This window comes from Lates calcarifer, linkage group LG6, assembly GCF_001640805.2.
Source record: "Lates calcarifer isolate ASB-BC8 linkage group LG6, TLL_Latcal_v3, whole genome shotgun sequence".
NCBI classification, from domain to species: domain Eukaryota; kingdom Metazoa; phylum Chordata; class Actinopteri; family Centropomidae; genus Lates; species Lates calcarifer.
The window spans coordinates 18,210,802-18,226,486 of record NC_066838.1 but is presented as its reverse complement, the minus strand read 5'-3'; the positions used below and the strand labels follow the sequence as shown (position 1 = coordinate 18,226,486).

The following is a 15,685-nucleotide window of genomic DNA, read 5'->3' as shown; positions in this document are numbered from 1 at the left end:
TTCTCTGTGTGGTAGACATGATGATACTGACCTCAAGCCTTCATATCATTCATCTAACGTTCTGCAACGTCATGAAAAATTCCTGAACGCCGTTATGGGATTATTGTCATTGTTAGGCTCTGTTCTTCAACAGCCTGAAACAGGCTTGGAGGAAATAAATTAACTGGTACATATTATCATGAATTTTGGACGGATCACACCTTCAGGGAGACGTGCAGAATAATACAGAGACAATAATGATCAGGTTTTTCCTCGTGGTGGAATTATTCACAATGGCCCCAAACAGGGCAGAGGAGCATCAAAGTATCAGGGATCCAATCAAAGTAATATAACCTGCTTTCCTGGCTTCCTCCTTTTTCTTCTCTCATTTAAACTAGTTTCTTCCTTTTTGTTCTTGCTCTCCCCTGCCCTCACATCTTGTCCCCTCTTTCTTGACTGTTCTTTTTCCCTCAATTTGTCTCTGCTGTGTTGGCCTTATCCAGACTGTGAAACGGGCAAAGAAAATGAAGGCTTCTCTGTAACAATTGCCTTGGGGTTGAGGGCAGGCATGTGGACCAACAGCACAATGAGATTTTATGGGCAACATGCTCCAATGTCATGTCACTCCTCATCCACTCTGATGAGTCATTCTCCATACACGCAACCTGGAAGATGTAATTTTTCTCCAGTGATAAACACGGATCTCCTTTTTCTGCTTGTTCATTCTTGCTTTTATGCTAATTATGCCTAATTCAATGTGTTTTATACATTGTGTCTGCATCTTTGTTGCTTGCAGATGTAACAGTCCAGACATTTCTGTTGTGAACAATGAACCAACTGCTGACAAAGGGAATAGTTCCCCACTGCTCTGATCCCCTTAAAATAGAATTTCTATTCCTTCCTTTTCTTGCTCTTTCTCTCTCCCTCACACACTCCCTTTTTTAATGCTCCCTCTCTTCTCTCACATGCTCAATGCTAAAAATATCCTGGAAGTCATGCTCTTCCCTCTTTTTTTGTCAGGTGGAGTCTGGCTTCTTCCACGAGAGCGATGCTAAGACTGTGGGAAAGTCGATCAGGGACCGTGTGGCACTGATCAAGTGGAGAAGAGAGAGAACAGTGTCTGCGGCAGTTGCAGTGGATCAGGGTGAAGGAGGACACAGGGTCCAGATGACACCATCTCAGGGCGTCTCTGCTGGGACTGCCCATGTAGGACAACCCCCTTTGCTGGAACCAGAAGAGCCAGAGGCAGACCAGCACAACAGGCTGCGTAACCTACCAGCCAGTGCCACCTCAGTGACGTGTAAGAGATTCTGTTCTCCACCACTCAAAAATGCACATGCTTAATCTTTGACTTTTTTATGAGTGCATGATTTGTGTGTCTCTGCAGCAGACAGCACACTTGACAGTGGAATGGGCTCCACTGTGTACTCAGACTCCCACAGCAGCCAGCAGAGTGTCCTCTACCAGTCCCTGCTGGAGCCTATTACTATGGCAACGCAGCAGGTATGTATCAGGAACATACACACCCAGTTGGGCCGCGTATATTCAGATTTATTAAAATACACACACTTTTGAAAGCAGACACTAGATACTGAATGCAGGTGCTGCATCCACACACAAAAAGAATGTTCACCTGCAGAGTCAACATGAATGCATATTTTTGGACACGTGTCAGTCATGCACATTACACACAAGCATTTCTCATATCTTCATTTGTCATTGCAAGCAACTTTGTTCATCCTAATCTCATCATATTCCTCTTTTTGTGGTTATGATCTGTTCATTTTCAGTAACATATATTTTGCTTTTGGGTTGCTCTTCAATCAGTGCCAGAGCAGTAGCCCTTACCTGACAGATCGACCTCACTCCTGTGAGAAGGGAGAAATATGGGGGGCAACGCTGAGCCCAGAGCTCAGGACTCGATTGGGAGCTGCAGCCAGGAGAGGAAGTGCCCCTGTTATTGACACTCAGAGGGCAAACAACATTGCTCGACTCAATGCCATCACTCAAACTCGGAGATCAATTAGTCCTACCCACACTGTACAAGAAAACCAGTCTGGACTCAGCCCCCCCGAGCTTCATTTAGAGGCTGAGGATGGTTTCCCCTCCCAGAATGTTCTGCCAGTGCTGCAGATCTCCCCTGTCTCGTCACCCTCTGAGTGCCGCCGCCTTAGTGACACCAGCATCAGACCGCAATCAGAGCCCAGTGAGAACTTAACAGTGCCTGTGCAAAGGGGACGCAGACACTCTGACCTTAGTAGTCTTCTGAGTTTAACTGCTCATCATAACCACCATCTTGCAATGCATAAAACCCACATGTGCCAGGCCTGCCTCTCTTTGCTTCTTTTGAGGTCACAAGATGGGAGCCACCGCCATCCTCCTTTTGTCATGCCAACACACCACTGTCCATGTGACTTTAGACACCACCCGTCCTGTGGTGGAACAACGACCAACCCTGTTTATGCTCGGCCGAGAGGTTTCAGTGATTGTTCTGATTTCACACTGCTGCAGAAGTCCCTGTTCAATATAATCAGCCGCAAGCCCCCCTCTTGTCACAACACACCCACCCAAGCCTCACTGCTGCATCCCTCAGCTGCCAACAGGCCTGCATGCAGTGATGGAGACGGCAGCCCAAAGAGTCATCTTATGAGCAGCAGTTCAGTTGGGGACCAAGAACCACTCAAGGACAGCGAGGATAGATTCTGTGGCGAAGAGCAGCACGTTACCGGGGCTGTGGGAGTGGTAGGTTACAGTAGCAGACAAGTCGCTTTAGTTTCCCACATGGGGCCAACACCTGCTTAACTGATTTCTCCAGGCTGTAGGAGGCACAACATTATTCTGCATGGAGCTGGTCTGATCTCCTGTCTACTGTCTGAGTCTTGCTGCCTGCATAGGCTTCCAGGGCTGACCATCTTCTTAGAAATCATAAGCTTGCTTATGCCAGAGGACAATGGCACAATCTCTAACAGGCCACATTTCCCTGCTGATTAACCCTAACCAATCCCTTCTAGAACTGACCTAGATAATAATATTTTTCCTTTCTGCTTTACTGGCCCAGTCCTACAGCTTTCTTTCTCCTTAGCTTGCCTTGGATAGATGGTCTCTGATTGAAGAAGGGGCAGCTGTCTGATCTCCCTCCTCATGGTCTCCTGCTATTTTTCCCCTGTGTCCTTATTTTAGCTCGCACCTGTCACCGCCTGCTCATTGTTGAAACAGATGTTTCATTAACTTATTTTTATCCCTCATCCTCTCATTATTCTTGCATCTGGTATGATTTAATGTAATTGGCACAATTATGAGCTTTTGTGGGATTTTATCCAAGGCCAGTAAAATTCACTCCCAAGAGGGTCTAACTGGAATTTCTCTCCTTTGTTTCCTCAGACCAGTTCTGCAGGTCACCAGAATCAAGCATCTGTCCAGGGCCTGCCTTCTTCCAGCACAGCAGTGCATACACCACTGCAGTACCATCAGCCTGGACACAGCTACCCTGCTGCTCCATATGCTGGTCAGCCCAGTGCTGCAACACCAGCTCCAGCTAGTCTCTGTTTAGTCAACATCCAGCACGCAGGCAGCGCTGCCAGCTATGCACCTCCAAGTGTGCAGCAGAGCCAAGCTGCAGCAAATATTTCTGCATCGGCTGTACCTCAGCATATTGCACAGAGCCACCAAGCACCAGGCCATCAACAGCAGCAGGCGACAGCAGCGAGCTCTTTAACTTTCCCCTTGCAAGTCCAACAGACGTGTCAGAATTGTGTGGCTCCAGCTCAGCAACAGGCTCAGTCTGCATCAGGATATCCTACTCCAGTTCAGCATCAGACTACAGCTGCCACTCTGCCAGCACAAAGCTACCCTCTTTCATCTGTAGCCCCAGCTATGGCAGCCACAGGCCAGTGTCATCCTGCACAAGCTCCCAGCGCACTGCAGCAGGTTCAAGCCGCAGTCAAACTGCCAAGTCAGCAGCCTGGTCAGAGCTCCTCCACACCAGCACTTTACAGCCAGCAGATACCCATTCAGCAAGAGCACCAACAGCTGTTACCGCAAAATACTCAATCCAGTATACAACAGACACAAACTGCTGGGCAGGCTTATATTCCACCTCAGCTTCAGCATAACCAAGATACTGTGCATCCCATACACCAACAAATGGCACAACAGCCTATCCACCAATCTCAAAGTGGTCAGCAACAATTGCACACCCCTGCTCTACAGCAGCACAGTCAGAAAGCCATGCAAACAGCAGTTCCACGGCAGAGCCAGGATATATCCCAGTCTACAGTCCAACAGGTCCAGACCCCAGCCTCTCATCCTCATCCCACAGCAACCCCAGCTGTTCAGGTTGCAGCCACACAACAGAGTTACCCTGCTGCAGGTCTACCTGATGCTGCTGCTCAGAGCTATGCACATTCTGCCCTCAGTGCGCTGCAGCAACAGACCGCTCCAGCTCAGAGCCAGTACCAACCTGCACAGTCTGCCGCTGCTCCACAGACCTATGGAGGAGCTACCCAGATAGTGACTCCTCAGAGCCTACCAGCCTCTTCCCAGCATGGCCAGGCTGCACATATTGCCCAACAGGTGAGTGTTGATGCAGTATATTATAGCTAGGTGGCATACATACTGCCCCAGTTTTGAATTTTATGTTTGTTTTCCCTCCTCTGACCTCGCCCTGTTTTCATTTTTCATCAGTTTCAACCCTATCTTTGCATCGCTGCTTTCCTGAACCAGGTAGAATGTCTTTGTCTCAACACACTTTGTCACTGTGGGACTCACTGTGGGAGGGAACAGAAAAAAAATCACTTAAACAAGTTAATGTTGTTATTTGTGGCTGTTAGTAGTTTTGGTCCCACTCATATAATGGTTCTGGTTTTGATTTGGTGCAGCTGAATTGGAAGCAGCTGTGATGGTGGACAGTAGGTGAATGAAAAAATGAACAGCCCAATAAACAGGAGTTTCCTCGGACAACAGCCAACAGAGAGATAATGGAAACAGTAATGAAAGCAGTAACAGTGGTTTTTAGCTGCTGCATCCGCCAGCCCTCCCAAGTTTACTCTGCCTGTTTTGTGGTAGTACTCCAGTAGATTCTGGCTGATTCCAGGCTTAGAAACAGGATGGAAAATGTGAGCTATTCTGATCTGGGTCAATAGCAGGAAATGAAGATTTCCAAACTTAGAGATGAAATTGGAATCCCTGCCATCATTGAACTTCCTCCCTCTTTTTCTCCTCTTTCTTCTCGTTCTTTTGTAGAATATTCCTGCCGGTCAGAACATTTCACAGCATGGACAAGATGTACAGGCCCATGGGCTTAATCTTAGCCAGTCCACTTCCAGTATGCTTGCACAGGCACTTCCTCCTCAGCAGTCAATGGCTCAGGCTACTGTCCATCATCAACTCCAACCTCTGCAGATATCAACCTCCCTACCACCAACACACCCATCCCAGGTATTGCTGGTTTGTTCTCGCTGCTTTCACAAGTATCTTACCTGGATATTACCCATTCTTAGTTATTGTGTGCCTCAGCAGTTTTTTCTAGTTTGGATTATATTTAGAGACCAGTAATAATATTAATTTGCTGCATCATCCTCCTACGTTTGTTCTCTAGATTATTTGATTTTCCTCTGCTTCTTCCTTTTTTTCTTTTCCCTTCAGTTTCCTTCACAGTATCCCACAGTCCAGGTGATGACAGCTGTGACTGACTGTGAATCCTCCTATTCTCATTCCTGCACTGCTCCTCACCCTTCAACCTCCTCTTCTCTTAATCACATCTTCCTCTCTCCTGGACAGACTCTCCCTGTAACCCCCTCTGTCTCTCCCCTCTCTCCTCTGAACATTGAAAGCACATTAGTTTCACCCATCCCAGTGTCCCTCATGCCTTCCCCCTCACCCGTGCTGGGTAAGGTGGTACCCACATCCCCACAACACCAGCCCACCACCGCTCTGCAGCAGACTGTTAGATGTGAAGCTTCTCATTCACAACCTGCATTTATATCAGCACTAACCACCCATCCCATACACACTCACATTTCCCCATCTCAAAACACACACCCTCCCACAAATGGCAGCACTCAGCCTCTGATACAGGTAATTATCATGGCTGCAGTGGAGTGCAGATGTTTACCAAGAAGGTGTGAACTGGAATTTGGGCATTTGTGTATGTTAAGGGTGGTTTGCTTAAGTGAACCTTTGATTGTGATAATCTCTGTCAGGTTGTATTTACATCTTTGCTTGTATTGCTAAAAAGCTTTGTGCTTTTAGTCACTGTGTTGTTGTTCTGTGGCTTAATCATAATGAGTGTTTATAAATTAAAATTGTATCAATCAAATGAAATTTGACATGACATGCATGACACTTTGTATCTTTGCAGATACATGTTTCCACGCATACTGTACTTCATAGATGAAAATTCTGTAGAATATTTTGGAAGATTTTTTTTAACTTAAGAAACAGCATGTCAGCCAAATAAATGTTTCAATATCTCAAGATGTCTCTAAAGGATTCAGTATCTTCCAAGATAATTATATAACATAACAATACTAATGTGGTATCTTTGCCTTTTACAGCAGGTTCCCCCGCAGGCCCAGGTCAGTCATCCTGATCTTGTTCCCTCTGCTCAGCCAGTGCAGCCTGCACTCTTCTCCCCACCTGTGCAGAATGGGGCTGACCCAGGCGCAGCCGTTGCTGCTGCCCAGCTGGACAACAGCAATTCATGCCAGCTGGCCCTGCAGGCCCAGGTCCAGAGTCAGGTCCAGAGCCAAATTCCTGTGCTGCAACCCTCTGACTCTCAGAGAGCATCATCTGGGTCTGCCAGTTCTAGTATGACTCAGCAAAAACATCCCAGTACAGCCGAGACCAACACAGAGGTATGGACACATCACTCACTTCTGCACAACTTATTTTTTCCTCTGCCCACATTGCTTTGAAGATACCAGTGCACTCACAGATAGTGTCACTGTACTTTGTCTTAAGTCACCATCAAGCATGATCTAAAATGAAGTATCTGATACATGTTACTCTCTTTTATTATCTTTTATTCATTCCCTCTGGTTGTTTGTCTCTAGGATCAAGCTGCAGAGAAACACACTGCAGGACAGAGCTATGACAGGTACTATCCTTTTTTCCCTCCACAATCTTTGCAGGTGACAAGTCGGTGATTGTACTTCTAATAAATGCACACTGGGTCAGAGTATAATCTCAGGTGTTGTCAAATGGGCATTAATTCCTAGAGGAACATTCTGCACATAAACTGTGACATGAATGTTGACAGAATGCAGAGGTCTTTAACAGTTTTTGGATGTCTCTTACTTCAGACTTAAAAATTTGGAAGCTCTGTTGTTTTAAAATGCCACTGCGACAGAAATGTTGAAAGGATGCTGAGCAGAACCTGCGCTCATTAGCCACAATGTTTTTGTTTTGGTTTAAACTTCAAGAGGCACAGACATCTTTAGAAAACACTGAGGGCGTTCCACAAAACATTGCAAATGATGGAACAACTTATGACTAGCCAGCTCTTCCTACTAAACTAAAAAAGAGTGCTGTTTGTCATAGCAATGATTTTGTAATGTGGACCTAATGAGTAGTCTGTTAGGTTCTCTCTGTCCTCTTTGGCAGTGTCAACCAAAGGACACCATGCAAAGTAGACATAAACATGTTTGTAAAACCAGAGAAGACTCAGATGATATCTGTTGATCTTTCATATCATTGCGACAAGTAGTAGCTAACACTCCTTTTAATTTCAGAAAGTCAGTTCCTTCATAATGGATAGCAGATAACTTATCCCCCACAAATCTATATCCCCTTTAAGCTCATGTGGAGTTTAGCGTCACCCTTGGCTGATGTATCAGACTTTTGCCAAATCCTACAGGCATTCCAGAGCAGTGATAAACTTCACAAAACCTTTTCTTTAAGCTACATATCAATGAGAGGAGGTAAAGACTATTAGCCTCTTTTCATTACCAGTGCAAGGTCTTTGTCTGCTGTACCCAGAGGACTGATTGATTTCACTCAGATAATTTGTTTTATTTATCACACACCCTTATTTACTATCTCTTTCTCTGTCAGTCCACCACCTTATGCATAATGAATAGACTATATATGCGTATTCGTTACTTGTTAGTTTCTGATGGGTACTGAGCACAACTGCAGATATGTTTTTAATCTTGAAAACCACAATAGCTGTGTGTTTGGTATCCAGGCATTTATTAATAAAACAGCTTGCTGTACTTGCCTTTTCTTCCCAAAACCAGTGTCAACTCTGATGCCACGTCAGGGAAGGAGATGAGTGATGGTTATGAGGGGACACATGGAGGTAAAGGTGAAGCGAAGGTCCGCAAACACCACCGCAGGTCCACACGCACTCGCTCTCGTCAAGAGAAGATTAGCAGACCAAAGCTCAGCATGCTCAATGTGAGTAGATAAAATATATTCCAACAAGGAACACATTTCTTTAAGCCCATGGTCAAAAATAATCTAACAATTTATTTATTGGATCGGCTTCCATTGCAGGTGTGTAACACTGGGGATAAGATGGTAGAGTGTCAGCTGGAAACTCATAACCATAAGATGGTGACATTCAAGTTTGACCTGGATGGAGATGCACCAGAGGAGATTGCTACATACATGGTAAATAGGAGACAAAATTGCTGTCAGTTCAGGAAGTACAAAGGTTTTTTAGTCGGTTCAAAGGTTTTTGTAGTGTACTGTGAGCTGTGCATTGCCTGAGATGCTTTCTTGTGGTTAAGAACTCTGAAACTCCCTGTGTTGCTGTTCTCAGCTGCAATGCAGCAAAAAATCTTTCTGTCTCTTTCTCTCTCCTCCAACCCCAACCAATTCACATTGGGCTCATATTTATAGATAGATAGATGAATATTTCATGGCATAGCTGCTACACCAACTTATCTTGTATAAAACAGTTGGTCCATGGCAAATACCTGCTTGTGAAGCTTAGTAAAGCTATAAGTTTAATTATGATGTTAAATGCTTTGGTATATAAATACTTAATAAAATAAACAAATGATGTAAATATACTTATCATATTTTCTTTAAGTGAATAGAGAAAACATTTGTTTTATCTTGGTAGTAAACTACATGAATTTCAGTCATTTTGTTTTGTTTACTTTTTAGTCTCCTAAACATGCATCTGTTGTTCCGGGCACAGCCATGACCACAGTTTTATTTTAAGCATCACTTGTAAAGATAAAACCTTTGAAAGCTATGTTGTCTTTTTCTGCATCCTTTCTTTCAGGTGGAGAATGATTTCATTCTACCCCTGGAAAAAGAGGTCTTTATTGAACAGCTGAAGGACATTGTGGACAAAGCTGAGGACATGCTGAGTGAGGACACGGAGGGTGAGAGGAACTCTGACCAGGGAGGCAGTCCCAAACAGAGTGAAGGAGCTGACACACTGGGAACAGAGGTGAGAAACGAACTGCTGAGAGTTAATAGTTGTGATAGCACAATCTGTCTACGAGTGCCTCTGCCTTTGGATAGATCATCCTGACAGCACTCTCAAGATGACTTTGCATGCAACGCTGCCAACAAGAGATGCCAAAAATACCATTCTTGCTGATGTGACATTTCGATCTAAGTGAATTTATTTCTGAAGTTCAGCTCTTTTGCTGGTTGGGGGAAACCCTTCAGATGTCTATTAAATTGATGCACATGCATCAGCTCTCTAGTAATCCTTCTTTTTCTTTTGGAATTGAAGGCTTCAGCACCCAGCACCCCACAGCTGGTGTACCAACAAAATGGTAAGGGTCTTATATATTCACTCAAATAAAATTCACCCACTCTTTTCAGTTTTAAACTCAGCTACTTCTCTGTATATTAAAATTCTTAACAGGCCTGTTATGGTGTGGCACTGAAATGAGAATGAGAATTTGCTTTTAAAATGGTCAGTCAGTACCTTTCCCTCTTCTACTGAATTAAATTTATAAAAGATGTGGATTTATGTTTTTTTTTTTTCCTCTCTGTCCTTGACAGTCCTCCACACTGGCAAGCGCTGGTTTATCATCTGCCCTGTAGTTGAGACGCCCATGCTAGACAAAGAGAAGACTACATCTCACACCTCTACAGCCCAGGGTATGCTATATATATGTGTATATGAGGGTTTGCTTTTTCTGCCTGGAGTATGTTTCCTATAGAATAAACTGAATTGTTTGTGTCTTAATCGCTGCTGTTAATACTGAAGACGCTGCGCATGCATTAGATTGTGCGTCTGTGTGGTTCATCCGTTGGGGTCAGTTATATAAGAGTGCTTCTAAAGTGGTTCTAGGCAGAAATGAAGGGCAGGATTTATACTCTAGCTGACAGAGCCGGATGGGGGAAGACAAGCAGTGATGTAACACTCTGGCACACACAGGACCCAGACCTCCTTCTTCATGGCCTTGGCTATTTAACTCCCAATCTGTTTTCCCCCTAATTAACTCTGATCTTTTTCTCCAGAATCTGAAAAGTCTGTTTCATCGTCAGTCAGGCCCAACAACAACGCAGCTGCAGTGACTACCCCAGTCGCATCTTTATCTTCCCAAAGCCAGTCCTCCTCCTCCTCTCTGCCCTCTGCTGCTCAGGCCTCAGTGCAACCTCCAGACCAAAACACTGGCAAAGCCCGGGTTCAGCAGACTCAGCCCTGTGTAACTAAACATGCCCTTGCTGCTGCTGCTGGTGTCAGCCATAAAAACTCCCTTCCTGTGGAAGAACCTTGCATCTCTGCTGTCTCTATGGTGACGGACATGCCATGCTGTGCTATTGTGCCACCTGTCTCTCTGGATGTGAATGCCCTTGATAAAGGAGCAGCTGGAAGTTTGGCCTCGTCTCAAACTAATCAGCCCAATGAGAAGGCCAGTCCCACTGGAGAGTTACCCCCTCAGCTGGCCTCCCATCAGTCTGTGGTCCTGCAGCAACCATATGCCACGCCCATGCAGCCTGGGACAGTGACCTCCCAGCCCCAGAGTCCAGCACATCAGCCCTCCCAGACCTCCCAGAACTCGCAGTCGTCAGGTCACCAGCAGCCAGCGAGTGGGGGGCCAGGAGAGTCAGACGGCGAGGGACCACGCAGGGTGGAGTTTGTTGACCGCACCATAAAGACTTTGGATGAGAAACTGAGGAACCTGTTGTACCAGGAGCATGCTCCCTCCCAGCCCTCCAGCACGGCATCTGATCCCCAGGCCTCCAGCACAGAGGGAGTCAGCTCTCCTCCAGTCTCAGACAGCCAGAGCACTGAAGGAGCCCTTAAAAAGAAGAAGGGGGACCCACTGGTAAAATATAGCGTCTGTGTGTGTGTGTGAGACAGAGAGAGAGAGAAGCTAAGTTAATGGAAGTATCATTGAATCGTTATTCTGCACTGTGCTATTGATTTAACTATTGGCTGTAAAAAGTAAGACTAATACTGTGTTTAGAAAGGAGGGAGGCTAACAAAGTTACTACTGTCAGCACGTCATTGCAATAATTCATCATGATCTCTTCATCTGGCTGCAGCATTTTGAATCAGGGTCTGACTCATTCAGACAAAACTGAGGTCAGGAGCGGATAATAGCCAGCCTTACCACACTGATCTAGTGCATCTAACTATTTGCCACTATTCAAATGATTGCAACCTCCCACACACACACTCTTCTCTCTTTCTCTCACAGCCTCAGATTCCTGAGCGCACAGATAGTGTGGGTGCACTAAGTGACTCTGCAGTGGCAGGTAGGTAACATCATTTATGTAATGTCCACATCACATTATTACCCTATGAGAGTTTTAAAAATTGTTTGTGTTGAAAGAAATTGTCCTTCCTGGTTCTTTAGCCACTAACAGGGTTTTGAAAGGAAGAGATGCGACTGTCAGCTCCAGTTCATACAGCTCCAAAAGCCGTTTTCAAGTAAGAACCCACTTTCCACTTTTTTGCTCTTAATGAACAAATCTGCTCAATGAAAATGTCCTTTGACAAAATGAAATTATTTTATAGGTCTGGACTTATGCCAGTGTGTCCTGTGTCCTGTTTGTTTCTGGAGCAGTGCATGAGTTGATGATGTTTATGGAATCTGATTTTGTTATGAACATGAGCTTCTCTTCCTTCCAGATCATCCCTACTCCACCAGATGTCATTTGTCGTTTAGAGAAAAGCAAGACGAGCTGCAGCACCGGCAGTTCTGCAGCACCCTCTAGTGGTTCTGGAGGGTCTCACAGCCTCACCCAGGCCCCAGGCAGGAAAGAAAAGGGCGGTGAGGCTGCGGGCAAGTCATCTGCTACAGCTGCAGTTGATGATGAGAAAGCAGGAACATCCAAAACCCACAGCAGTAACCGCTACTCTGCCCCTCCAAACTTATACCAGGCCACCTCCACTTCTAGTCCCGACATCACCCCGCGCCATATCCCCAGAGCTCAGACCATTGACACTCCGACCCATCACCACTACCACCACTCCTCTCACCTCTACTCTGACTCAGCAGATGAGGACAGCAGCAGCATAGCTCTCCCTCCGGCCCACCCAGCTCCTCCAGCTCATGCCCTGTCTGAACACAGTGGAAGCGACCTCATGAAGAGGGCAGTGGCCTTCCTGCGGCGCTCTGGTCGGAGCAAAAGTGAGCAGAGCTCCGATTCACCGTGCCGACAGCCCGTGGCAATGAACGGTCACGCGCCCTCGCCTTCTGCAGGGCACGCCCACTCATCCTACATCAGCAGTGACAATGACTCTGAGTTTGAGGATGCAGATATGAGGAAGGAGCTGCAAAAACTGAGAGAAAAGTAAAGTAACTTGCACTCATGCACTCACCCACAGCTGCAGTGTTTTCATGAATCATTTTTTACCTTTGAACCTAAATCTATTTATGTCAGTATATAATACTTGGATTTTTACAAAAGAGAAGATGTGATTTTTCATATTTTCTCAACACAGAGGGCTCACTTTTCAGTTGTTATGGTCCGACTGCTCTAATTGCAAAACAGTTACCAGAGCCACAGCTGCAGCCAAGCATTTAGTTTAGCACAAACAAAGTAGTGATGAACACAACTTAAACTGAAATCTAGGAATTTACAGTCTTATCACAAACCCAAATGTTACAGCTGTATCCTCAGTTCTCTAGTAGCAAATGTGCAGGTATGTCCCTCAATTTACATTTAAATTCATACAACTGACAATAGATATGTGGTAGAAAAATAAAATGATCCCAGTGATTACACATCTAACCATGTTTTATGGTCGTGACTAGACACCTTGGTTAAATGAGGCATATCATTTCCCAGTATTAGTTATTATTAATAGAAATCACAACACAAAGTTATTGGAAAAAATGTGCTTTGTAATATTATTTAACAACCATGCTTTGGTGAGATAGCTCACAAATACTCACAAATAATTTAAAGCTGTAGTCATAACATGAACTTTCAAACATTTATTTTGCACAAACGTCAGAACACAAATCTATGTTGTACATTTTAGTAAACAGTTTGTAATGTCTTGTCCCTATTGCATGAAATAACTGAGTGAAGGCTTCCAGACTGAGCCAAGGCTGCCAGAAGCAGAGTTTTTCTGTGCTAGTAGCAGAGAAATCCAAAAGTAATGATTTATAGTGATTATCAACAAGTTGACAGGCCATACTTAAATTATGGCATTCTTTTTAGCAACAGTAAAGGAGTGTTACTCATTGCTTTAACTGCTACTATTGGCTTCAAATAATATTAGTGTGATCTTGATAACATTTAAACTAAAAATGCACAAATAACTGATTTTGGTCAGTTGTCACTTGGTAGTACACCATGTGACGTGGGTATTGAGAGATTACAATAAAATGCCTGTGCACTGGCACACTCAGTATTTTCAGTGATATTAATGACCATGAAGATGCTCACAAACTAATAAGATGCTACTAAGCTGAGGCTTGTCTTGTGGGGCAGGGAGAGGTATTTAAATGAATCAGTAATCTGACATGTATCAGGAGAGAATGTCTCTTGACGCACGTATCATGACTGTAAGCCATAATGACAGAGGCTTTAGTGGATTATGCAGTTACTCAGGGAAGCTTTAGAGAAAAAAAGACCATGAAATTGAAAAGGAGTCTGTCAGTGGCCTTTCGGAAATATTTTAAGCTAATGTCTGTCTGTTCCCTCCCTATACCTTCTCACTAGACACATGAAGGAGATCTCTGAGCTGCAGGCGTTCCAGAGGAGTGAGATTGAGCATCTGTACAAGGAGCTGGGCAAAACTCTGCCCCCCAATGTCGGCCTACTTCACGCTGCACCTCCAAGCGGCCGCAGGCGCAGGGCCAGCAAACACAAGCTGAAGGCTGGAAAACTGCTCAATCCGATGGTGCAGCAGCTCAAAAACAATCTTAACACCACCCCTGAGAGGAAAGGTGTGTGTGTGTGTGTGTGTGTGTGTGTGTGTGTGTGTGTGTGTGTGTGTGTGTGTGTGTGTGTGTGTGTGTGTGCGCGCGCGTGCGGGTTGGGATGGGATGGTGGAGTAACTAGTTTAAATGATGATTTCTGTATATGGGAGAGCACTTTCAGTCTAAAGCACACATTTTGTCAAAGTGGAAAACACAGGGATGGTGTCAGCTTCTGAAAACCGTAGGAGTGTGTGATTCACAGTGATTCACTCTGACTCACATTTTTTTCCTTTTTTTCTTTTTTATGTACCAAGGTGAGAGTGCTGCAAGTTCATCTGGCTCCCCAGCTAAAAGTTCAGTTCTGTCAGATGGCTCTGCCCACTCCAGCGGCAGCTCCAGCTCCAGCAATCAGCCCAACGCCGGCCCAGAGCAGGTCCACACTCAGCAACCCTGTTCCCTGAAGGGCTCTTTCTCCTCAGACAACATCTACGCTGGGCTACACGGTGATGGAATGGCCACGCATGCAGGCCCTGGCCAAGGTACGCATTATAGGCTCATGTGCATGCAGGTGTGTGTGGATGGGACATGATATCTACTAAACCGCCATTATGGTTAAGGTAACCACTTAAAATCGTTAATGTTGTCCATACTGTCCATGGATAACATTGTGCAAATAGAAGGATGAAAAGAGTTTCAACCTTGAAGGATTACAGACACAAGCAGGACCATTTCATTTTAACTGAACTGTAAACTTAAACTGCATGTAGGACCACTTAAACACTACATACAGTATAGTCAATATGTGTATTTTTTTCTGGTATACGTACCATCTGTGACACAAGTAATACAGATGCACCGATGTGGAATTTTGAGCCGATAACGATAACCGATAATTGTCGTTGGCACTGGTGGTTGGCAGTATGTCCAAGAATTAAACTGTGTAGCACTGTGAGAAATAAAACAGACAAAGAAAACAAGCTAATATTCAGTTCATGCCGAGAACTGGACGTAAAAATTACACATGCACAGGTGCTAAAAATGAAACCTAAAATAAAGGAAAATGTGGAACATGATCCACTGTGAATTTATTATAATACACAGTAGAGAGAAATAATGATTTAATAATCAATATTTTTCAGTAGCCATCATAAAACCAAGCTGCATATCTGTCTACTGCATGTTAAACAATTTCACAAAAGTAGAGACAGCTAAATAAGGCTAAAAGGTTGTTGAGTGTAACTCTTGGCAAGTGTAAATCGAAGTCACAACAGTTCACACCTGCTGACAAGTGACAGATAATAAGACAAGGCTCTTACTTTAGTTTGCTAACAATATTTTTGAAGTTAGCAATGAGAAGGAAAAGAGTTTTTAGTGACCTCAGTATACCTGCTTGTAAAATATTATTG

General features: G+C 44.6%; 1 protein-coding gene across 4 annotated transcripts in view; it reads left to right on the top strand.

Annotated features, from left to right (window-relative positions):
- Positions 1-15,685, top strand: part of LOC108900169 (serine/threonine-protein kinase WNK2) — a 43,229-nt gene that overhangs the window by 20,168 nt on the left and 7,376 nt on the right. Inside the window, exons 8-27 of one of the 4 annotated variants that reach the window (XM_018701065.2) lie at positions 1,000-1,279; positions 1,367-1,482; positions 1,807-2,721; positions 3,361-4,551; positions 4,663-4,701; positions 5,221-5,415; positions 5,623-6,054; positions 6,534-6,833; positions 7,032-7,075; positions 8,217-8,376; positions 8,476-8,592; positions 9,215-9,385; positions 9,677-9,719; positions 9,952-10,050; positions 10,414-11,225; positions 11,601-11,658; positions 11,760-11,833; positions 12,035-12,699; positions 14,080-14,306; positions 14,594-14,818. In XM_018701065.2, the coding sequence (XP_018556581.1) occupies positions 1,000-1,279; positions 1,367-1,482; positions 1,807-2,721; positions 3,361-4,551; positions 4,663-4,701; positions 5,221-5,415; positions 5,623-6,054; positions 6,534-6,833; positions 7,032-7,075; positions 8,217-8,376; positions 8,476-8,592; positions 9,215-9,385; positions 9,677-9,719; positions 9,952-10,050; positions 10,414-11,225; positions 11,601-11,658; positions 11,760-11,833; positions 12,035-12,699; positions 14,080-14,306; positions 14,594-14,818 (6,163 nt within the window). The remainder of the gene's footprint in view (positions 1-999; positions 1,280-1,366; positions 1,483-1,806; positions 2,722-3,360; positions 4,552-4,662; positions 4,702-5,220; positions 5,416-5,622; positions 6,055-6,533; positions 6,834-7,031; positions 7,076-8,216; positions 8,377-8,475; positions 8,593-9,214; positions 9,386-9,676; positions 9,720-9,951; positions 10,051-10,413; positions 11,226-11,600; positions 11,659-11,759; positions 11,834-12,034; positions 12,700-14,079; positions 14,307-14,593; positions 14,819-15,685) is intronic. The other 3 variants (XM_018701068.2, XM_018701066.2, XM_018701067.2) reach the window with 3 other exon arrangements.